At 45.8% G+C, this 24,076-nt stretch overlaps 1 protein-coding gene and 1 pseudogene across 8 annotated transcripts; both read right to left on the bottom strand.

Annotated features, from left to right (window-relative positions):
• Positions 1-4,839: 4,839 nt before the first annotated feature.
• ILVBL (ilvB acetolactate synthase like) lies at positions 4,840-23,436 on the bottom strand. 7 transcript variants are annotated; one of them, XM_083419991.1, is made up of 17 exons: positions 22,676-23,187; positions 18,126-18,676; positions 17,524-17,684; positions 16,185-16,386; positions 15,975-16,102; positions 15,605-15,743; positions 14,559-14,670; positions 14,067-14,166; positions 13,340-13,437; positions 12,869-13,005; positions 12,505-12,639; positions 12,091-12,205; positions 11,804-11,973; positions 10,867-10,937; positions 9,683-9,754; positions 8,785-8,890; positions 4,840-6,094 (listed from the first exon to the last, which is right to left on the bottom strand). In XM_083419991.1, exons 3-17 carry the CDS (start codon positions 17,659-17,661, stop codon positions 5,916-5,918), a joined length of 1,902 nt encoding a protein of 633 aa, XP_083276117.1. In that variant the 5' UTR covers positions 17,662-17,684; positions 18,126-18,676; positions 22,676-23,187; the 3' UTR covers positions 4,840-5,915. The 7 variants fall into 7 exon arrangements, with proteins under 7 accessions (XP_083276117.1, XP_083276116.1, XP_083276113.1 ...); XM_083419990.1 differs by lacking the exons at positions 18,126-18,676; positions 22,676-23,187 and adding an exon at positions 23,315-23,436; XM_083419987.1 differs by lacking the exon at positions 18,126-18,676 and having other exon boundaries at positions 22,810-23,302.
• LOC310667620 (phosphoglycerate kinase-like) lies at positions 19,585-20,826 on the bottom strand (annotated as a pseudogene). The gene has a single exon. The product of its transcript is annotated as a phosphoglycerate kinase-like (transcript).
• Positions 23,437-24,076: the final 640 nt, after the last annotated feature.

The following is a 24,076-nucleotide window of genomic DNA, read 5'->3' as shown; positions in this document are numbered from 1 at the left end:
AATTCTGGTGTAGGAAATTCAAGTTATGGACTCCGTCTATGTGCCCAAGGTTTCTTGACTCCAGAGGGGCACGCAAATGGGCAGTTTGTGGCAGCATGGGGAAAACTCCGTATCTCAGCCATTGCACAAGCTTCTTTCATGAGACTAGTGTGGCAGAGTTAACACTTTCCCATGGCAAAACCCTACAGCACACAAACTTTTTTCCTGGGATGGACATTATGGAAAGCCCATGCTTTCTATTGATGCTACCCAAAAAAGCTCGGCTGATATGAAAAGTGTACCCATTTCACATAATTCAGATGGCATCAATACTAACTGGGATCCAGTCATAGGAAAGCGACCACCACCACTGTTCTGGTAAACGTGAACTGGGCCACATGGTTCCCTCTGTAATAAAAAGCAAGTAAATGAACCTACACAAAGACCCAGAGATATGCACTCTGGCCCACTTAGCTGCTCTGGGATGTGGCCAAACATTGCACACACCACAGCCATATTATCAGCACTCCACTTAGCAGTCATGAGAATTTTTGCAGGAATGATGCCCAGATTTGGCATGCAGCAACTGATGAGGCTGTGTTTGGGGGACATAATGAAAGTTTATATAAAAAAAAATTATGCACAGTGTGGAGAAAGGAGATACTGTAGAAAGTTGTTCTCCCTCTCAATTTTCAAGCACAGCATCCTCCAAGGACTGCTGACAGGCAGGAGAGTCAAAATGATAGGCTTCTGACTGGCATCTGTCTCAGGAGACAACGGAAGAGTGTGCCCTTAGGACTGAAGTCAGACCTTTGCAGAGTTACAGCGCCTGCTGTGGCTGTAGAGACTGATATGGGAGAGACATGTTTTTTGTTGCAGAAGGGGCAGTTGAAGGTATCTGGTTGTGCTGATGCAGATGCACTCCTCCCAGTGGCCATTTTTCCACTGCTCACTGCTGCAGATACACAACCAGGTGCTGTGCTCGTCTGCAAGGGATCCCCAGCTGGCAGGTTAATGTTGCCAACCTTCGTGTCACATCTGCAGACATCTTTGTAACGCAAAATTGGTCTGCCAACAGACCAACAGAGCATGTCCTTGGGGGCCCTGACATTTTCCATACTGTGGAAAAGACCCAAGCCAGCGTTGACGCCACTGAGTGAGGAGTACAAACAAGGCAGGAATGTGGGATTGCGTGAGCACATCTTTGTTTGAGACTCTGGCTTGCCATGTGATGCCCAAAATCTCCCTGACTCAGTGAGTGTGGCATCACTCCTGGTGGATGTATGTTTAAATAAATAAATAAATAAATAAATAAATAAATAAATAAAACTAGTAATAATAATTTATTTATACCCTGCCCATCTGGCTGTGTTTCCCCAGCCACTTTGGGCGGCTTCCAACAGAATATTAAAATACAATAATCTATTAAACATTAAAAGCTTCCCTAAAGAGGGCTGCCTTCAGAGGTCTTCTAAAAGTCTGGTAGTTGTTTTTCTCTTTGACATTTTGTGGGAGGGTGTTCCACAGGGTGGGTGCCACTACTGAGAAGGCCCTCTGCCTGGTTCCCTGTAACTTGGCTTCTCGCAGTGATGGAGCCGCCAGAAGGCCCTCGGCACTGGACCTCAGTGTCCGGGCAGAATGACGGGGGTGGAGACGCTCCTTCAGGTATACTGGACCAAGGCAATTTAGGGGTTTTAAGGTCAGCACCAACATTTTGAATTGTGCTCAGAAACTTACTGGGAGCCAGTGTAGGTCTTTCACCAGTCTAGCTGCCGCATTCTGGATTAGTTGTAGTTTCTGGGTCACCTTCAAAGGTAGCCCCACATAGAGCGCATTGCAGTAGTCCATGTGAGAGATAAGTTGCCCATGTCTCACTACAGGAAAGCAGCATGTTCAACATGCAATCCTGCTAGACCTTCATTTTGGTACGTCTGTAATGAAATTCACAGCTACGAGATGGTGACTGTCACTAGTTTAAATTAAAGGGGAACTGGATAAATACATGTAGGAGAGATCTGATAAATGGCTACTAGTCATGATGCTTATATATCAGTATCAAAGGCAACAAGCTACTCCCAGTTGCAGGACAAGTTGTGTTCCTACAGGCTCTCTTGGAAGCATCGGCTTAACGACTGAAAGAAACAGAATGCAGTGCTAGACAGGCATTGGATAAAGCCCACCTCGCCTCCTGCCAGCCTTTCTGCACCCACTCCACAAGGTGAAGCTGACAGACTGCAAGAATTAAGCAGAAGAATTCCTTTCCACGATTTGTAAACTATGTCCTATTAATACACATTAGCATATCTGCAGCTGCATCACACTGCTGGCTTCTGTCCGACTTTTCATCAACTACAATCTAGAGTTCCTCTTCACACGTATGACTGGCAAGCTATGTCTCCCACATCCTATAGCTATGCAGCTGTACATGCATACACAGAGAGCCAAATGCTAACAAGGCTAGGATTGTGCTACAATAAATATATTTGAACCTGTATAGACTAGCCACCAGATGAACCTTAGCTCATGTTGCTTGTGGGCTAAGTTGCCTACCGCTGAAAAAATGTTTTGCTCTTTGCTGGGAATACATTTGCAGCTGACACATTTTACTTTTCATATGGGATAGATGTTTTTCAGAAAACACTAGCTCCTGAACTCTCGGTGTGTTTTTTAATCACATAAACACCCCTGTGGCAAGCTTCCCTGCCCATTAGTAGGGCATGATCTTTCATGCATTTCCCTGAATTCGAGCCTCTGAGACAGTTTTCATTTGCTTTTCACATTTCAACAGAATCTCCCTCTCTGGACATTAAAAGGTAAGTAGCTGTTTGTGCATGCTGTAATCTCACAATTATGAGAAACCAGCCAGAGGCCAGAAGGAAACATAAGTGCTTCCTACATTTCAACCAAATGCTCTCCACGGAGAACTAGCTGGTATAGCAGCAGCTGAGAATTGCCTCTTCATCCTCCTCAAAGACTGTATTTGCATGGAAACTAACCTCATAGCATTCGGAGGATTATAGACTCTCCTGGCACATTTCCATTACATTCTCTTGGCTTCAGTGTGTCTGGTTTGTGGCTGCCTCAGAGAGGTATTTTAATAGTACGTTTTGGCCTCTACCCAGCTGCTGCATGTGCATTAGTGCTGTAAAAAAATTCAACAATTGTACCAAACAGCTGTTCAGGGGGAAGGAAGCAGGGGGTGGGGGGAGAGAGGAGACAAATACACTAAGCCCCAGCACTCTGCCTCAGCAAATACTAGATCAGAAACCCCAGCATCATATTTTCATATTGATTCCATTGATTTGGAAGAACACTAAGCAAGTTACAGGATTCAATTCCCCTGCAACTAAGTCATTGGCGGGAAGAATTTCAGGGTTGTTATAGGTTGTTCTTGCTCTCTCCTTATCCCAGTAAGAGGACCTATTTGGAATTAAATTCTACTGAGTTTGACACGGTTTGCTTCTGAGTAAGCATACACAAGATCATTGCTGTAAGACAAATCCTTAATAATAATAATAATAATAATAATAATAATAATAATTTATTATTTATACCCCGCCCATCTGGCTCGGTTTCCCCTGCCACTCTGGGCGGCTTCCAACAAAATATTAAAATACAATAGTCTATAGTTTATTGACCTCTAATGGGAGGGCATTCCACAGGGCGGGTGCCAGTAACGAGAAGGCCCTCTGCCTGGTTCCCTGTAACTTGGCTTCTTGCAGCAAGGGAACTGCCAGAAGGCCCTCGGCACTCAACATCAGTGTCTGGGCAGAACGATGGGGGTGGAGACGCTCTTTCAGGTATACTGGACTGACGCCATTTAGAGCTTTAAATGTCAGCACCAACACTGTGAATTGTGCTTGGAAACATACTAGGAGCCAGTGTAGGTCTTTCAGGACCGGTGCTATGTGGTCTTGGCGGCCGCTCCCAGTCACCAGTCTAGCAGCCGCATTCTGGATTAGTTGTAGTTTCCGGGTCACCTGCAAAGGTAGCCCCACGTAGAGCTCATTGCAGTAGTCCAAGTGAGAGATAACTAGAGCATGCACCACTCTTGTGAGACAGTCTATGGGCAGGTAGGGTCTCAACCTGCGTACCAGATGGAGCTGATAAACAGCTGCCCTGGACACAGAATTGACCTGCGCCTCCATGGACAGCTGAGAGTCCAAAATGACTCCCAGGCTGCGCACCAGGTCCTTTAGGGGCACAGTTACCCCATTCAGGACTAGGGAGTCCTCCACACCCGCCCACCTCCTGTCCCCCCAAAACAGTACTTCTGTCTTGTCAGGATTCAACCACCATCCATCCTCCAACCGCCTCCAGACACTCACACAGGACCTTCACCGCCTTCACTGGCTCTGATTTGAAAGAGAGGTAGAGCTGGGTATCATCTGCATACTGATGAACATGCAGCCCAAACTCCCTGATGATCTCTCCCAGGGGCTGCATGTAGATGTTGCATGGGGGAGAGGACAGAACCCTGAGGCACCCCACAAGTGAGAGATCAGGGGTCTGAACACTCATCCCCCACACCACTTTCTGAACACTGCCCAGGAGGAAGGAGCGGAACCACTGTATAACAGTGCCCCAGCCCCTCTACACGGTCCAGAAGGATGTTACGGTCGATGGTGTCAAAAGCCGCTGAGAGATCCAGCAGAACTAGGAAACAGCTCTCACCTTTGTCCCTAGCCCATCAGAGATCACTGACCAGTGCGACCAAGGCAGTTTCAGTCCTTTCCCAAGGACATGCAGGCATCAGGCCTGCCACATGTTCCAGAGAGATGGTGAGCACTTGTGAATTCACTGGTGGAAGAACAGCTCCCTAGCGTTGATGCAAAGCTGGAACAGACAACACTCCAAAGGTAGCAAGAATTATATCCCTTTATTGTATGCACTGCAAAACGCTGCATTGTAGCTTCTGCAGGGACAGAGGCAAATATAGCAGTCCACAAAGTATTACTGGACACTCACTCATGTGTTGCCTGCTGCCCCCTCCCCTGAGAATGTTTGCCAAAGTGGCAGGGAAAATTAGACTTAAATAGATTTGGGGGTACAGTCTAAGAGAAAATTGACCACAGGACTAACACTGCCCTGTAACAGAACATGAGCAACTGCTGAGGCATTAAAGTAGTTGTGAGGATGGGACTAGGATTACAGGCCTATACAGCCCTAGGGAATGTAAGGTTGGGACTTAGAAACCTGTATTATCAGCTGAATTAGCACGGCTAGATGGTCACATGCACCAAAGATGCATGAGCAAAAGGACCCTTCTGAGGTCCAAGGTGGAAATCGAGGTCCTCATCTGTGGTGGGGTAGGGGGGAGACAGAAAGGCATAGTTTCTGTTTCAAACCAAATAGTATAGATTCACTTTTGCACTTCTTTTGGGAATGGTAAGTATCTATCGGTGTTGAAAAAGGGTGCACCGATTAATTAATGTGATACGATTGGATTGTTAAATGCAAAACTTAATAAAAATTATTTAAAAAAGAAAAGAAAGAGGGTGCGCCTAAATCCTCAGATGAAGGAATGGCAAAATAGAGAGGCGTGTGTTCTTTCGTCCCAACTATGGTTATTAATGTATTAGCTGCGTCAATTAGCGAAGCCAACCTGTTAGACATAATAACCAAAAGGAACAAGTCAAAGTGATTCACGAAGAACTGCTTTGCTGCTCCCACTTCAGACAACAGCCTTGGTGTGATGGGTGGAGGTGGAACACGAGCTAGTGCTTCAGCAGCAAAACAAGAGTTGAAAAGTGGAGGAAACCAGCTATCTGAAGAACTACCCCAAGGAAGCCCAATGAGGGAGGGCATGAGACCTCAGGAATGCCAAGGCCCCATCCCTTTGCTTGAGATCAATTCAGATGAACCAGATCTTCCATGCAAAGCAGTCGCTTTGCTGTCCAGCCAAATCCCACATACTTGTATCTCCAAGCTAAGCCCTACACGGCGATGGAGCCTTCACGGAAGTCTGTTTTCCCAATGAGGACGTTGAGAAGGACAGGGTGCCCTTGCCTGCATTCAGACTGTGCTGTCCTGATAAGTTCCTCCGTTTGATCCTCATTCTCGCGGTTGAGCAGGAAGCCTTTCCCTCCTAAGCCTTTTGCCACCACATGGTAATCTGCAAAGAAAAGCAGCACATGAGCAAGGAGGAACAACATACGGAAGGGAAGATGGACTTTCTTCCTAAAATGAAAGGGGCTGGAGTTCAAGGCTGCTGCTGCTGCTGCCCCTAGAATCATAGAGTTGGAAGAGACCACAAGGGCCATCGAGTCCAACCCCCTGCCAAGCAGGAAACACCACCAGAGCACTCCTGACATATGGTTGTCAAGCCTCTGCTTAAAGACCTCCAAAGAAGGAGACTCCACCACACTCCTTGGCAGCAAATTCCACTGTCGAACAGCTCTTACTGTCAGGAAGTTCTTCCTAATGTTTAGGTGGAATCTTCTTTCTTGTAGTTTGGATCCATTGCTCCGTGTCCACTTCTCTGGAGCAGCAGAAAACAACCTTTCTCCCTCCTCCATGTGACATCCTTTTATATATTTGAACATGGCTATCATATCACCCCTTAACCTCTTCTTCTCCAGGCTAAACATGCCCAGCTCCCTTAGCCATTCCTCATAAGGCATCGTTTCCAGGTCTTTGACCATTTTGGTTGCCCTCCTCTGGACACGTTCCAGTTTGTCAGTGTCCTTCTTGAACACTTCTGGATTTACCCTTCAGCAAGGAGTATACAAAAGCTCTCTTCTACTTTTTATATTCCAGAGCATGTGACAGAACACTTCCAAGGTCAGGCAATGGTTCACTCAAATTAATAAGCTAACTTACCTACCCTGAGCTTCATGGGATTGTGGCAGCTGACCTCCTTGCCTGCTCCTTCAGTTGGACTCAAAATTCCTGAATGCTAACAAAATGTGTGTCTCCTTTTCTTATCTCTTATCCTTACAGAAAATATAAATTAGGCCTGTGATATTTTCCACTGGTTTTCTAAAGGATTTCGCTTTTCATACATCCCCCTTTTTATTGTAGTAACTGCGTTATGCAGGCTAGCAAATGCGTATTACAGGTGTAGTTTGCAAATCATGTGGGTAAAAAAAGTAAAGGTAAAGGACCCCTGGACGGTTAAGTCCAGTCAAATTTGACTATGGGATGCAGTGCTCATCTTTGCTTTCAGGCCAAAGGAGCTGGCGTTTGACCACAGACAGCTTTTCCAGGTCATGTGGCCAGCATGACTAAACCACAACGGGACACCATGATGGAAGCCAGTGTGCATGGAAACGCCATTTATCTTCCCACCACAGCGTACCTATTTATCAACCTGCACTGGTATACTTTCGAACTGCTAGGTTGGCAAGAGCTAGAACAAAGCAACGGGAGCTCACCCCATCGCGGGCATTCAAACTTTACCACCGAGACTTGTGGTTTAGACTACAGCACCACCCGCATCCCAATAAATCATTAAAATCATGCTGGACACAGATGAAGCAGCTAAGCCAGAAATCAGTAAAATTACTTGTGAGTAAATTTAATGAGTTTTATATTAAAAGGCTAACTGTTGATGTGGATATCTCCAAATTCAATTTCTGGGAAAGGGACATACCAAGTTAAAACAAATGCATGTCTCAATACTCTCTACTGGTCCAAATACGCAATGGTTCAAATATGCATATATTTGGACCAATTCATGCATTCTGACTTTCAGTACAGTATAGGAATGAAGTTCGTCTAGAGGTTAACTATTTATTTATGGCATTTTATATAAAATGTTCTCTGGGCAGCTCACACACAGAAATGGAAAATACAGTATTAAAAAAATAATCAATTTGCAGCATAAGAATTGTTGACAGTTGAATCCAGTTATGCTGACATTTGAAGGGGATAATAAATTATTTATTTATTTATTTATTTATACCCCACCCATCTGGCTGGGCTTCCCCAGCCACTCTGGGCGGCTTTCAAAAAAATATTGGATGTCTTCATAGACATCTCATTTACCATTGTAAACAATCAATGATGGGTTCTGTCTAGCTTGCACAGCAAAGAGGTTTAGGAACAGGTATGTTTGATTAATATTCCCCCTGTATGATTGATCTTTTACCATAAGGATGCACCTGTGCAAATTTACTCACAAGTAACCGTAATGGCAACCCTAATGTAGGCTATGAGAAAGTGTATCACATGGATGATTTGCAAACTAATTTACACTTGCAATACGCAGCTGTTTGGCAGAAAAGCACATACATGCACTTTAAGTACAATGAACCACATTATACTGTGTTCTGTTCAAATGAGCCATGTTTGCCACTTGTTTGGCGGAGCTTAAACCCAGTTTTGTATCTGCAGCAAAAACCCAGGGTGCCCGGCAGTGAGCAGACAGCCCCTATGATGTCACAAATACCAGCCCTCCCCGCTGAAGCAGTTTTGCAATTCTTTTCATGGCGCTTAAAAACAACAACAACCCAATGACATGATGAACTTTAACATAGTGCTTTAAGAATAAATTTTGAAAAGGGAGATAGTGGGGGCAGCCTGTAGATCTGAGGTGCAAGTGTGAAAGTCTAATCGGATTATGATCCATTTAAATTCCAACTGGGTGTGCTCACAAGAGCAGAATAATTGCATCTCTCTGACACAGGGAATTGCCCTACAAGCAGAATTTGCTCTGTCCCAGAGGCCAGGCAAGACACTATCTTCCTGACCCTGCTTAAAAGAACAGCCAAGCCAAGCTTCTTTGCTTCAACTTTGCCAAGATCCACTTATGAATTTGTGTATAGGATGCCATATCCAGCACTAATAAGGCTGTTAACTCACCTAGATAATCCAGGCCGCAGGCTACATTGCTGCCAAGCATGGGAACTTGCTCCCGGGAAATCTGGCTCCAGCAAGCATCGTTCCCCACCAGGGCGATGACAGGTGTCTGACAGAGCAGAACAAAATGTTATAGAACTAAACAGGAATTAAGAAAGGGTACTCACAGTCTTCTACCCTACCTTTTTATATATTAGGATGCACAGTGACAAAAGGGCAATAAGAAATTATGGATGAGCTCCTACTATGAGAGAGAAGGAATAGAGACTATACTGCAATCTTGGCTGTAGTCTGAACTAAGCCCTCTCCACCTGTTGCCCAAATATGTAAAGAGAGGGAATTCTCTGTCATGTGGCTCACGGGTCCAATTCAGCCTGCTATCCTCATCTCTCCACACTACTTAAAACAGGAGAGCTGAGAAAGATGAAGAAACAGAAGCAAGAGGAAAGGAAGACCTGTCTATCTATCCTATTCCTGAGACATATTGGGGGTGGGGTGGGAGGACAGAAGGGGGAAAATATCTCTGCCAAAAAGCAAGGAGGCAGTCACTCTTGCTCCAGCAGCCCCCCAGACAGGTTTTAGGAAATGCACAGGTTAACCTCTCCTGCGACTTGGGAGGGGGAAGTTGAGTAGAAAATGTGCCTGGTTGGATTTGCTGGCAGGCTACGATAGGTAACGGAAGAAGCTACTTTGACTCTACTACTGCCTCTCAAAGCAGCTCACCCACCAAAGCTGGCTGCCAGACAAAATCTAGTTAAACAATGTGATTCTGACCAGTGATGTGATCTCTTGGCAAAGCTGCCGGCAGCCACAGCTTTCCAACCCTGACCATCTCCAGCTGCTTTCAATAACCCCACCCACAGATGCAGAGAGAACACAAATTGGGCAGAGCTAGGGTTACCTTGTGTCGCACGAAGGTGTCAAATTCCATGATGCTGAACCCAAGGGAGCCATCTCCATATATGATCCAGACCTGCCAAGGATTTTTTTATTAAAGAGTGAGTGAGAGTAGATGCAGCAGCCAGTGAGGTGAAATGCAACATCACATGTTCTCATCACCCTATTGATTTTCCTACAAGTAAGCAACCATCACTGAGAAGGGCTTATCGATCAGAACCCTCCGAACTTGAAGCATGGGAAGTCCTATTAAAAAACTTATAATTTCTCAGACTATTCAGATTATTTGATATGTATATGTATAATTTGGAATATTTAATGTGATTTGATTGGATTGTTAAAATGGAAAATTTAATAAAAATTGTTTTTTTAAAAAAGAGAAGGAGGGCTTATCAATCTGAAGGAGGGTCATATAAGCAAAAATTATTAATTATTGTTATTTATTACATTTGCATACCACCATTCAGCTGAAGACCTTAGGGCAGTTCACAACATAAAAATACAAAATGAGAACACAAAATACGTAATAAAACAAAAGCAAACCAAAACCCCCTTCCACAAACACATTTAAAAGGCCTGGTTATAGAGGCACGTTTTCACCTGGCACCTAAATATATGCAATGAAGGCACCAGGCAAGCCCCCCTGGGGAGAGCATTCTGCAAATGGGATGCCACAACGGAAACGCCCATTCTTGTGTAGCCATCCTCTGGACCTCTTGTGGAGGAGGCACACAAAGAAGGGCCTCAGATGATGATCACAGGATCCGTATCGGTTTATATGAGAGGCAGTCCTTGAGGGCTGGCTGATAGGACAACCGTAATTCCCCAAGTTGGAGGAGGGGCTGGCACACAGCACAGCCACTAACTGCCTGTGTCGTGTGACCCTTACCTGGCCTGCCCCCCCCCCTCCCCTGAACCACTGTGATTTGGGCTCCCCTTGTTCCCCCCAGTTCCTCTCTTCCCAGGCACACCTTTCAATTAAAAACAACAACAACCCAAATTTAAAAACACACAAATAAAAAAGCAGTTGAAACAATTTAACTCGATTGGGGCAGTAATAAAAGGAACAAAACCAACTTTGCAATAACCCAATGGGGACTCAGGCAATCAGCCCAATGACCTCTTTGGGGCAACAGGAGTTGTTTAACCACAGCTTCTATCCTTGGCTTCCCAATACTGTGCACTAACCTCTGAGTCCGGCCTGCAGAGCTTGGCTCCCAGCGCGAAGCCTCCACCAACCCCTAAGGTCCCAAAGGCTCCTGAAACGAGCAGAAGTAGGAGAACAGTGATTGAAGGAAGCCAGTAGGTTGCCTTGCTATCCCAGCAGCCCACAGTCTGACCCGTTCCTGCATTGATATCCTCTAGCTTTTTCAAAAGCAGAATTTGTTGGTTTGTTTTTTATTATATGGTTGTTGTTAAACTTTGCTGGGATTAGTCAACTTGGGCATCTCAGACATGAGACAGAAAGGCTGAATGTTAATATTTTCTTTTTTTTTTAATAGGAAAAATGAAGAAGAACAATCTTGTGGAAAATGGACAAAGACAATGCGAAAAGTCAAAGAGGACACAAAAAAGCCAGAAGAAGGAAGGAGGGAACCTGTTCCAGCTTTTTTTTTAAGCTGGAACAGAACTCTTAAAGGAGTTAAGCAGAACTCTTAAAGGAGTTAAGCAGAACTCTTAAAGGCATCTTAGGTCAATGCAGAACAATTCGTGAAGTTAGGAAACTCCTTCTGGTATTTTCCTCAATTCTAATTTCTGGAGGAAATTGCTCTTTCCAAAACCTTTTAAAAATTATGTTCTCCAGATGGTGCCTTCCACCATGGTTAATACAGGAAAGCAAAGCAGCGCAGCCTTCCTTAGACGTATCCATCCCACAGCCTCTATGAAGATGGGCTGGAGTGTCTATTCCACAAGGCTCATTTCTATGGAATTGTGAAATTGGATGTGTCCTTAGCAAAACGACAGGTATCTGCTCAAAGGAAGGAGACATTTCTGCTGCTCCATATCGCAGCAGAACAGCAGTTCAGAAGCTGTATAAGACAAGTAGATACCAGAATCGGCAAAATCAACCCCCCTACCCCCAGAATACATTACACTTCCCAACATCTCGCTAATGTCGTGTTACCTGGATCCAGCCAGGTCAGTGGCCCCCTGGGCTTTACAATGTAGGCGGCACTTGCAACAAAGTCACCCCCGTCAGCAATCAACAAGCTGTCTTCAGGAAGCAAACTATCCAAATGGTGCAGCAGCTTCAGTGGGTTGAGGTGCTGCTCTGTCGGTTTTTCTGCCTTCTCCCTGGGGAGGAACATGGCCCACAGACTAATTCAAGACACGCCCAAGGCCAGCAATACTCTCCGAATATCAGTTATACAAGGACGAGAAAAAGGAACAGTGCACATATGTGTTTCTCACCTGTTTGCCTTCTCCTTTATGCGATCAACCTCCTTCAGGCCTGTTACCCAGTCCTGGGGACACGAATAGCCCTTCAACGCTTGGCACAAGGACACCAGGAAGCAGGCAGCATCCCCTGTAGGAAAGGAGTTGCAGGAGGCCTGAAAAGCGCAAGGCTCTGACCAGGAAGGGATGCATATGCAGCCAATGTATCCTCTTCCTCAGGGTCATTGACTTCACCGAGCCATGCCACCAAGCACATCCTCTCTCCCTCCAGCAATAGGGCCACCCCCTCACAACCCCCATATTGCAGACCCTATCTATTTATAGACAGAGACGCTTGGGGGGGTCTGTGCTGGGGGAGGAATTAGCATATCTATTTATAGACGCTGGTTTCATTGTGTGAAACAACTTTTTGTTTTGCAGGCCCCTCACCCTGAATGGCCACGGTGGGTTTCCACACCACATGTGCGTTCTTCAGCAGCTGCTCCCGGTTCCTGTTGACAGCAATGATTTTGCTGCGTTTACTTAGGATCCCCCCGAATGACAGGCGAAAATCACAGACTGTGCCTAGAGACCAGAACAGAAATTATAGGAATGAGACAAACTGCTTGCTTGCTTGCTACCTACCTACCTACCTACCTACCTACCTACCTATTTACCGCCCTTCATCACAAGATCTTAGGGCTGTTCACATATAACTAAAGACACTCATCACACACCCAAATAGGCCACCTACTTCCAGGCAGCCCCCCTTTAGCAACAGGTTAGCACTGGCAACTACAATGAGCGTATCTACCTGCTAGAATGACCACATCTGCCTCCTTGAGTGCGTCACGCCGGTTTTGACGGATGTGCAGTGGGCTATTTTTCCCCAGCATGCCGCGAGCCATGCCTCCAAGAAAACACGGGATCCCCAGTTCTTCTAAGGTATCTCTGAAAGGATAGGAGAATCTCACTGCAGAGACTTCAGCAACAATGTTCCATTATTGGCCAGCAACAACACAGCTTTATCTGGCTGCGGCCCATAGCCTCAGTCCCCTCCAGAGCCCCAGCTTTACCCATTACACCAGACTCCTGCCCAACCCCAATCCCAGTTCTCATGTCCTTACTGGTTTGGCTACCCCATCCCAGACTACTTCACCTAAGAAACGATGGGACTCCTCAGCTTTAGAGGTAGCCTCGCTAATGGCCAATACTGATTAGTGTGCCACAGACAAATGTAAATGGGATCTGAGGGGAGCCAAAATTGCAAGGTACCACCCCTCACCTGAGTATCTTGACTGGTGTTGGTGGTAGGGTCACCTGACTACCAAGGATGATGACTGGCTTCTTAGCTCGGCTGATGAGCTCCACACACTGTTGCACCTGCACAGAGGCATGCCCAGGTGAGGGTCAGTCTGAGAAAAATGACCAAGTTTTCAAAGCAACAACACAGCTATCACTGGGGGCGGGGGGAGGAGAGAGAATAGCTTCAAAAGAGGAAAACAGCAGCTCCTCGTTGGGGTCGGGGGGACGGTGACTGTGAAAAGGCAGTAAATCTAGGACTTTACAGGTAAGAGGATGAAAGCTACATCATTCAGTCTCAATTTGCCCCCCCTTTCCAGAGGAACAGTGAGTTGCCCTCTTTACAGAAGACAGTAAAGGCCAGAGGAAGTCAGAACGTATAGGAAGTCATGAAACACAATAGGGATACATCTAAATTTGCAGTTCAGTATAACAGGGACAGTACAGATATAGCAGCAATTAAAATATATAAATTAGATCTTACTCACTGAAATATAACCTGAAGTTGTCATTTAAAACCTTAATCATGATGATATCAAAGCTTGTTCCCTATGTTTTATGGCAATCACACAGAATTTGGCCATAAAAGGAAGGTAATATTTGTCTGAAATGTAGGACTTAATTATAATTGAGAAGTAAGATGCTCCCAGCTCCACACATTAACTTTGCTAGCTACGTTCAGTTGGAGCTGGGACTCTATGGAGTCTCACCTGTCCCCTTGAAGCCTTTGGCAAGTTCACTGGCAGAGGTGAAAGGTCCTGCATCTCCCATGCCCCGGCAAAGAGGTTCCCTATGTAACTGCGCAGATACCTGGGTGGCAACAAAAAGAATGTGGTCTTGAAGGCCAAGATCTTGCCATGGTAGTGATGAGGAGGAGGCTGTAGCCTATACCACAGAAGGCAAGGTGTCAGTTTGCTACCCAAAATATGAGCACCAACCAGCTACCAAGAAGCTCAAGGTCTTCATGGTGGCAATCTGTCAAATACAGCAGAAGAGCAAGAGAAATCTCCCCCCCCCCCCCGATATAGAGGACCAGATCGAAGAATTGGGGCATCTTGTAATTAAGGAGCAGGTGAATCAGTTTAAAAAGAGGGGGGAGGGTAAGAGAGAGACCTATAAAATTCTCCAGGGCTCCATCACTAGGCCCTCCACAGAACCGCTCACCAGTTCTGATATGGGAGGGTGGAAGGCAGCTCACTCACCAGTTAACAATCTTTCCCAAAAGGCTTTTAGAAGTGAAGTTCTTGAACATCTCTCTCTCTACTAGATGATAGGGATACAGGATATCCAAGGGGAACTCTACAAACACAGGCCCTACAAGACAAACAGGAAGTTCCATAACCACCTCACTCTGTAAAGAAAATCCCTGTTCCAAGGAACTGTCCAAAGAAAAATCTAGTTAGAAGCATGCCCCGAGACCAACCCACTTGCCCACTCATGGACCTTGCAACCTTTTTTGGCACAAAACCGCTAACATCTTGAGCTCTACCTCCCACGTGGCAGCACCCAATTAGAAGGATCTCCCATATCAGAAGTGTCAGCCCTGGATTCCTGTATCCACCATTCCTCATCCATCAAAAAGTAAGTGACCTACCATGCTCAGAAGAGAGCCACAGTGATTCTCTAAAGTCAGCCTCAGAAACCTTTGAAACTCAGACATAAGGCTGCCGAAGCTGATAGTGGCCCATCAGTGAGCACCAAAGGGTCAAAACTGGCTTCATGTGAGGAGACAGGTTAACAAGTTCTACAAGTCCAGCATCAGAGCCAGGTGGGCAGGTAAGAGCCAATAAGATACTCAAAGAACAAGCTGTTATTCCCACACTCCCAGGCCTGAGATCTTGCACATGGGCATTAGGACGCTGGGCAGATGCCTTCAGGGGGTGAGGCTGGAAGAGATGTCTCCGTGACAAAATACTGTTCTACTGTGGTGAAAGCATTTTGTTCCAAAGTGTACGCAAATAGCCTACTGGGTGTTGAGAAAATTCAGAGAGAACTTTTTGCTCTTCCATTCACAGTAAAAAATACTATAAATAGTAAAAAAAGAAAGAAAAGCCTAACATTTTTTACTCAAACCTAACCAACCTTTCAAGGCTTATTGGACAATAAAAGAAAGACATCTATAGCCCACACTGAGCCCTTGAACTTTTAGTACTTCCTTGGCTTAAGTACAAAAGCAGCCACAACCTAACAGCCACAATCCTCTGTGGGTGGAAGATACTTGTTGCAAGCCAACAGCATGGCAGCATACCTGGAGTGTCACACTGGGCAACGGCAATGGCCTTTCGCAACACAGGGGCAATCTCTCGGACAGACGTCACAGAAGCACAGAATTTGCAGAGTGGTTTAAAGAGGGACAGCTGATCAATGTCTTGGAGAGCTCCTCTGCCCTGGGGATGGAGAAAGGAGAAAGCTCGTTCACAATCCCACACAGCTGCAGCTCAATTGCCCTCAAAAATACACAAGCAGAAAAATTGCCTGCTAAGCTGCTGCTGGGGAGAGTCGGTGTCAGTGAACACAGAAAGGCCAAAGCCCTACTTAAATCAAACAGGAGCAGCATGAAGTTCTAGTTACTCTGTCATTGTCCTTTGATTCTAGGGCCACCGGACCGAGTAGCCTACCTTCTGCAACCTGGCTGCTGACCCTCCAATCAACAACACGGGAGACTCTGCCATCTGGGCATTTTTCATAGCTGTCACAGTGTTAGTCACTCCTGGTCCTGCTGTCGTTACAGCAACTCCCACTGTTCCTGCAATAGAAAAATGCAGAGGCAAGTGTCACTTTGTGCCCCTCCCTCTTCAGCAAGCAACAAACGGGGAGAAATGTGGTACCTGATAACCTGGCCACTGCATCTGCTGCAAATACAGCCGTTGCCTCATGCCGCGTGTCCACAACACGAATGCCCAGCTTCTCGCAAGCCACCAAAATGGGAGAGATGTGTCCACCCGGCAGCGTGAACACAAAACGCACACCATGGGCTTTCAGAACTTCTGCCACAGTTTCTCCGCCATGCCGAGTGCTCTTCGTGTCCACCTGGAACAGACAAGTCTGCCTTTTGGTCCTGGATTCCCATGAACAATGCAATAAAAGGTCAGGGGCTTAGAAACAAGGAAGATGCTAGACCCTCAGCTCCTGGTACCCAGTCCTACTACTGAAACTGCTTCTGATGCATAAATATTTAGCATACAGTGTCCACAACCAATGAATTCTTCTCCCAGAAACAATACTCTTTTCAAGATGAGAAGCTGAGGTGCTCAAATGCAAAATCCACTCTCATCCTAAGTTTTGTGCACAGGAAACGGCTTGATGCAGAGTCAGACCGCTAGTCCAGGATTTTTGATGGGTTTTTGCCTCAATCCTCCCTGAAAATGCCAGGGTTTGAACCTGCGACTTTTTTCCATGCAAAGCTCTACTGGTTAACTACAGTCCTTCCTCTACTACTTATTACTGTGCCTTTGATACAGAGCCAATGGGACTGAGGCGCAGGAAAGCAAAGGACATCGACAGGACTAACTGTTGCTTAACATCCAGATGTCTGGTGAAATACACCTGCAACGAACGTTTCACCACCAAGATCGTCTGAAAAGAAATCAATTAATACTGGGCCCCGAAAGCAATACAGTGGTACCTCGCAAGACGAAAAACTCGCAAGACAAAAGAGTTTTCTGTTTTTTGAGTTGCTTCGCAAGACAAATTTCCCTATGGGCTTGCTTCGCAAGACGAAAACGTCTTGCACCTTTTTCTTAAAACCGTCAATGCATTCCTATGGGAAACCGCCAATGCATTTCCTATGGGAAACCGTGCTTCGCAAGACGAAAAATTCACAAGACGAAAAAACTCGCAGAACGAATTAATTTCGTCTTGCAAGGCACCACTGTACAGTATACATCCTTGCAAAGGGAGGTGGGAGACATAATTCCATTTTGGACCTAAGCTGTTCATAACCTGCCTACTCTCTCTTAAGGCCTTTGGCTCCCCTATAACAGAGATGGAGAACCTGTAGCCCTTCAAATGTTGTAGGACTCCAACCCCCACCAGCCCCAGCCAGCACGGTGAATATGGAAGGATGGAATTTGTAATCCAGCAGCATCCAGAGGGTTGTGGGTTTCCCATCACTGCCCTACGGATAAAGAAGCCGCAACTAAAGGCAGCCACTGATTTATGCTTTACCTGATGCCAGAGCTGATAGATGAGCCCCAGTTTGTGAGCTACCCCAAGAAGAGTCACTGTAAGGCCTCCCAGCAGTGCCAACAGCCATGTCGAGGAGCCTTCTAGAGCCGAGGCGGCAGCAGGCACGTCAGGATTCATTTGTGTCAGCTACAGATGCACTCCTGTCCCAAAAGGAAGACAAAACACAGAAGTACCATTCTGTAACTTGTTTGCCTCTGCTGCACGCCAGCAATGCTGTGGCAGTTCTATTCTGTAACACAAATACTTAGTTTTTTTCTAGGTTTCTTGAGGGGACAGACAAGGGATTTTTTTAATCTAAAAAAGGCATGGCAAATTCTCTCAAACTGGGATTCAGTTTTATCTAACATACATAGTTATGCACCAAGAATTTGTAGCAGTTCAGTCTCTGGCAAGGCAGCAGAGAGAGATGAAGGAAATGGCCTAGGCCAGGAGGCAGCAGTTTAGTGTCCACAGGTAGGAAAGAAAGAGAAAGCCAGGTGGAGCTGTTTTTAATAAAAATGAAAATTGGAAGAGCAAATATAGAAAGCCAGGGGCTTCAGAGATAAGAGAAACAAGTTCACATGTTGCTTTGAATAACCTACCCAATCTTTGACCGCAGCCATCAGTTCTGTAACTTTGCAGCATGATTAGTGTGCAGGGAGCTTCCTTGCTATCTAGCCAGAGCCCAGAAACGAGATGTATACTTCTATTTACTGATGCCTTACTGGGCACTAGACCTGGACAATGTTTCAATATATCGTTCAAAACTGGTTATGAAGTCCACAGCACAATAAGAGTTTCATAAAATGTTGTCCGTCAAGCATCGCGATTTTGAGAAAACTGTGTAGCCAGCTAGTATGTACGTCTTAGGGCTTCCGCTGCCTCCTGCAGGAGCAGTGAGAAACTGATACACAAGAGCAGGCATAGCCGAAGTCACTACGTTTCTTTTGATTGTGCAACTGCCTCTACAAACACAAGTGACGATTATGAAAAAAGCTGGGAAAGCAGCCAGCCAGCCAGCTTATCAGCCCTTATACTTCTTTTGATTTTGCAGAAAGCCCCGGTTCAGCAGTCTAGTAGCTGGTGGAACAAGTTGGTAGGTGCTGGTCTGGCCTGGCTCAAGGCTTCTTGCTGGGAGCCCTATTTCCCCTTCCTTACCGCCATGAAAAAAGAAACAGGTTGTTTTCTTCAGAGTAAGAACAAAAAACGTTGCCCTGTTTTTAAACTCTTTTTCTTTACTCCCATCTCCTCTTCTGCCTGTGTTTGTGTGCATATGCAAGAAGCCTTTCTTTAACCTCTCTGATGTCTTTACTACCCATCTGAGGGTGGAACGGGGAGCACCATTCCCCTTTTAAAATAAGAACAAAAAAACCTAGTTGCTCTGATGGCTCTGTTTATTCCCGTCTCCCCTTCCTCCTTCCCTTGGATAAAAAGGGAGAGAGATTGGTGGGATAGGGGCTTTTGGGGGCCCTTCTATGTCACAATATGAGGAAATGAAGGGGCGGAGATTTGACTGTTGCTGCTTTATGCTTAAATGGGAGATTATGTGGTTGTTGTGAGGTGAGAATGATAGGGAGGGTGGGTGCTTGTTGTTAAGCAGAGCAAGCAAATGCATGTCAAGTCAGAAATAAGCCCTGCTGAAAACATTGATTTAGAAGCTAACATTGCAGTTGACACCTGAATTTTCCCTCCACCTTGTGTGAGAAGTAGCAGTAGCTAAACACACTGTTGAGATTGAATGAAGGAATTTGCTTTGAGGTACTGACTACGAGTAGGGGAACTTGGCCTCGGTCAAAAGGCAAAAAAATATGAATATATCCACTCTAAATATCACAAAAACCATTTAACACTACAGTAGATCAAGTGGGGCAACAGGGGACCAGTCAACATCAGGTAAACTGCAGACTCTACAAGACAAGAGCCATTTTAACATTGCTGTAAATCTTGCAGGTTACTTTATTTGACCCTGCTGCCAGTACAATTATAGAGGTGGTTACTTTAAAGGCTGTGCACAGGAACATGTCTGGGAGGCACTCTTATTCATCCCATGATCTACTACTGCTAAACATTGCTCAGAGCAGCCACACCAGGAAGAACTTTACCTTCCAGGAATTCCAAGCCGGCACCAACCTCCAGTACTAACATGACTAACTTTCTCCTCGGTGCCCCATTTGGCACAGCATGTAGCAGTGTCTTCACCTCCAATGATGGTATCTTTGGATGTAACTTCCACAGCTTTATCCATCAAAGCTTTGGTTCCTTTGGAAAACTTGCCCAATCAAAGACACTGACTGGATCGTTCCACACAATCAGCTTGGCCCTGCCCACAGCTTCCACCAACAGCTTAATGCTTTCAGAACCACAATCCAAACCCATCCATCCATCCATCAGGGACCCCAGAGTCCACAGTGGCTTCTCCAGTGTTAGCATTCTCATCAAATTTACCTGCAGTGATGAGGTCAACAGGCAAAGTGATGCGCACACAATTATTCTCTGCTTTTGCCATCAGGTCCTTGACTATTTTTTATCCTTCCTCATCATACAAAGAGTTGCCAATTTTCATGTTTTTGAGCACTTTAAGGAAGGTAAAAGCCATCCCACAATAGATAACCATCTCATTGACTTGATCCAGCATGTTTTTGAATAGCTGAATCTTATCCTGAACTTTAGCGCCTCCCAGGATTGTTGGGAAGGGCTGCTCTGGGTTCTCTAGAGCTTTTGCAAAATACTCCACTTTTTTCTTCATCAGGAAACCAGCAGCTTTGTGAGGCAGATTGACACTGTGAGCTCTGTGTGCAGTTTCAAATGCATCATAGATATAAACATCTCCAAGTTTAGAAAGCAACACTCTGAAAGCATCCACCTTTGCAGAATTGGCCTCGATCTTGTTCTTGAAGCGTCCTTTCCCTTTCCCTTGCCTTCCTCTTCCATGTGGAATCGGAAGTTTTCCAGAAGAAAGACTGAGCCAGTTGCGCAAGCAGCTTCCACATCTATACCCACACACTGATTCAGGAATGTGACATCCCTGCTTAGCAAAGCTCTGAGCTCTGCTGCTACTGGTTTCAGGGAGTATTTGTCAGGCATAGGAACCCCACCAGGCCGACCCAGGTGGCTCATCAGCACCACAGACTTGGCTCCATCGTCCAAGCAATGCTTAATGCTTAGGACAACTGCCTTGATTCTTTGGTTGTTGGTTATTTTGTTGTCCTTCATTGGAACGTTGAAGTCAACCCGCATGACCACAAGCTTGCCCTTCACATCCACTTCACATGTGGATGGAGTAAGCTTGGTGGAGACAGACATTTCACAGCAGGAGCAAATGGACTGCAACCTCTTCCTTGTTCACCGGCAGCAAGAGCAGAAGTAAGTTCAGTTGAACTGAGTGGGGCTTACTCATGCATAGAATTGGAGCTGGCCCTCTGAGTAGGGAAGGAGATGTGCTTGACACTAGCAAATTACATAAACTACTCGTAAATTAGTAGAAAACAGATTAAATTCTTAATCATATGCAAGTTTAATTAATATTTTTACTAAATCTACTACTTTTGTAAATTTGCCCCCAAAACTGCATAGAATATTAATATATTCTCCAGAAATATTTTATGGTTTAGTTGAAGCATGCTATCATTGAGTTAATTTTCATGTAATTATATGCATCAAGCTTAGAATCCGCCCCCCCCCCCAGATTTGTGTTCACTATGACTCATTACTGTATTTTGGATTGTCCTGGACCTGAACACCACCATTTGGTATCCAAGCCCCAAACCAAAGTCCTGTTTGGATGCATTTTGGCTTGCCTGCTGATGAAAGTGATGATTTCATCAGTGAGTGGTGATTCAGACCCGCGACTTGGTAACAGTTGCCAAGACATTACCATGTTCACCTCTACGTAGCTCCATCTTATTTCAGATATCGTGATATATCAGTATATCTCAATGTTTAGCTGATGATATATTGTGATACTGAAAACCAGATATCACCCAGCCCTACTGGGCATGCCTACACCTTTGCTATAAATGAAAATTATAAGTCATTGCTGATAGACAGCATCCACTCCACCATCCCCATCCTTGATCCTTCCTCCCCACCTGTTGAGCACCAGGTTTATCCCGTTCTCACTCCATCACTACATATGCACACTGCTGCTCAACTGTGGAACTGTGTTGGAAGAAACCAGAAATAATGAAATCCCAGCACCGGATATATTAAATATTGTTGGTGCCAAAAATTTGTGATTCAGTTTCTAAAGAATAAGGCAAAGAAAAGAACTAGGAGGATCTTACCAGAAGGTGAAGCAACATAACCAAATCAGTTGTATCTGTAATCTTTCTCTATGTAATTATGATTATCTGTACGTAACCACAATGGTGAGTCCAGAGTACACTCAGGGAACTTTCTCCCTAATAGGATCTGGAACAAATCCTAGCGGCAGTACTCAATCATTGCTTAATGTGGTTTAACCTTGGAACTAATTTAAACTAGTATCATTGCAAACAGAGTCTTACTTCTCTCCCAATATATGCCCACAGACCTGTTTTCCAAGTTCACCTTTGCACTCTAAGAAAAGCTTTGAGCAACCCAAATTCTGCACTCCACTTACCACGAGAAAGTCCCCTATAAGCTGTCTCAGCATCAGCTACAGCCCATAGCTTCATTTTAGCACAACACACTAAATGGATGAATGAAACCCCTGTCTAATACATATGACTAAGGAAATGGCATTTCCTGTCCTTCTAGTCCCCATTTATAGATTTTTATTAATATACAAATATTAACCTTTTATCTCACTTTCTTTCCCTGGAGAGGAAGATCATCCTTCCCCTCCCTACCCCAAACCCCCCACCTCCACCATCTTTGTCTCCAATCCACCTTTACTCTTCCTCTTAACGTGCAAAGAGGAAGGAAGGCACGTTTGGCAAACCCTCATCGTGATCAACTTCCACCCGGATACCTATGTCCCCACTATGGAAGGACGTGTGGCTCCAGAACTGGCCTCCACAGTCATTTACGGACTCACTATTGAGACCGTGTTCACGGAAGAAAATCTTACCCGGCTAAGAGTGATCGCCAAAGAGGAAGGTGGTGGGTAGGCGGGGCTGAGAGGGGCGACGACTGCCCGATCCCACCCCCGCCCCCCGTCGCACGAGCTCACCTGCCCAGCAAGCTCCTGAGCGGTCAGGATTCGAACCCCGGTCCTAGCCCAGCTCTCTAACCACTGCGCTGCACCACCGCTTCCCATCCCTGGCCGCCGCCAAAGTTTGCCAAAGCGACCCCCCCCAAACTTACAAAACCAGAGCGAAACGTCACCGCCACCGTCGAGAAGCCAGGAGAGAGTAGCGCCAGGATGGAAGAGGGAGAGGCAAGACAAGCAGGCAGGCAGGCAGGCTGGAAGCGGCCCCGCCTCCGCCGTCGGACCCTCCTCCCACCAGGGAAGGGCTGCTCTCTGCAGGCGACGGGACGGGGTGGCTCCGGCAAATTTTGCCTCAGGGCCAGGGCGGGGCACTGGGGCAGAGGCTGCATTCACACGAACACGTAACACGCAACCCGTTTCAGGCACCCCTCGGGCCGGTGAAGGCCGCCAGAGAGGGAGGGGGAAGAAGAGGGCTCTGTGCGCGCGCATCCCCCCACCCCTCCTCACGGGCTCGAGGCCTTGCTTCTTAGGAAGCAGAAAACGGGCTGGCTCCTCCCCACAGACACGGGACTGCGCGTGCAGACGAACGCTCCCCCCCCCCAAAAAAAATTCCCCCACTCCCTTCCCCCCCACACACATACAGGCCCCGCCGGCTGTTACCTAGCAACCCGCGCAGTGTCACAGGGGGCGCGACGGCGTGACGTCACGCAGCGAGCGAACGATTCCTCGAGAGGGCGGCGGGTGGCGAAAGCCGCCAGGTTGCTTGTCCCAAGTCGCGACTCGTAGCAAAACGCCGTCTGGTAATCCACGGAGGTTGAAAGGGAGGGAAATAGAGTAATGTTTGGGTAGAGATCTTCCGGGTTCGCATTTCTTTAATTCCCTCTGAAGAAGTGAGATGTATTTGTATTATATATATTTATATGAGCTTCTTTATTGCTTAACTGGTTGCACAAGCATTTACTATTATATTCAATTTATTGTCTTATTTCTTCATCATTTTTTTTAAAAAAACAATTTTTCATTAAGAACATCCAATTAATATCAAAGCAAACCATAATTCAAGAAAAAAACCCCAAATGACAATCCAAATTATTAATTATTAAATTTCAAACGGACTTACCATATTCTAGACCTCTGAAGAATCATCTCACATAATTATATTTCTGCCTCCTTGTTGATCTCATAATTTCCACATTCCGACCTTAAACTCTCAAAGTCCCCAGTCCCTGGCTAATCAATTCTCAATCATGTATCCTTTCATCTGACAAGCACAGCTCTGTTTGTGTGTGTGTGTGTGTGTGTGTGTGTGTGTGTATGTTCCCTTGTCTGTTTGCTAGCACAGCTTTTCTTTTACTGTTATCTTCCAGTCTGGGCTGTTGTCCAAGTCTTCCGTTTGAAGTTTTATGATGCCTAGTTAAAGAG

Source organism: Podarcis tiliguerta (assembly GCF_965153285.1).
Source record: "Podarcis tiliguerta genome assembly, chromosome: 17".
Classification (NCBI taxonomy): Eukaryota; Metazoa; Chordata; class Lepidosauria; order Squamata; family Lacertidae; genus Podarcis; species Podarcis tiliguerta.
The sequence above is the reverse complement of the archived record's forward strand: the minus strand, read 5'-3'. Positions and strand labels throughout refer to the sequence as shown.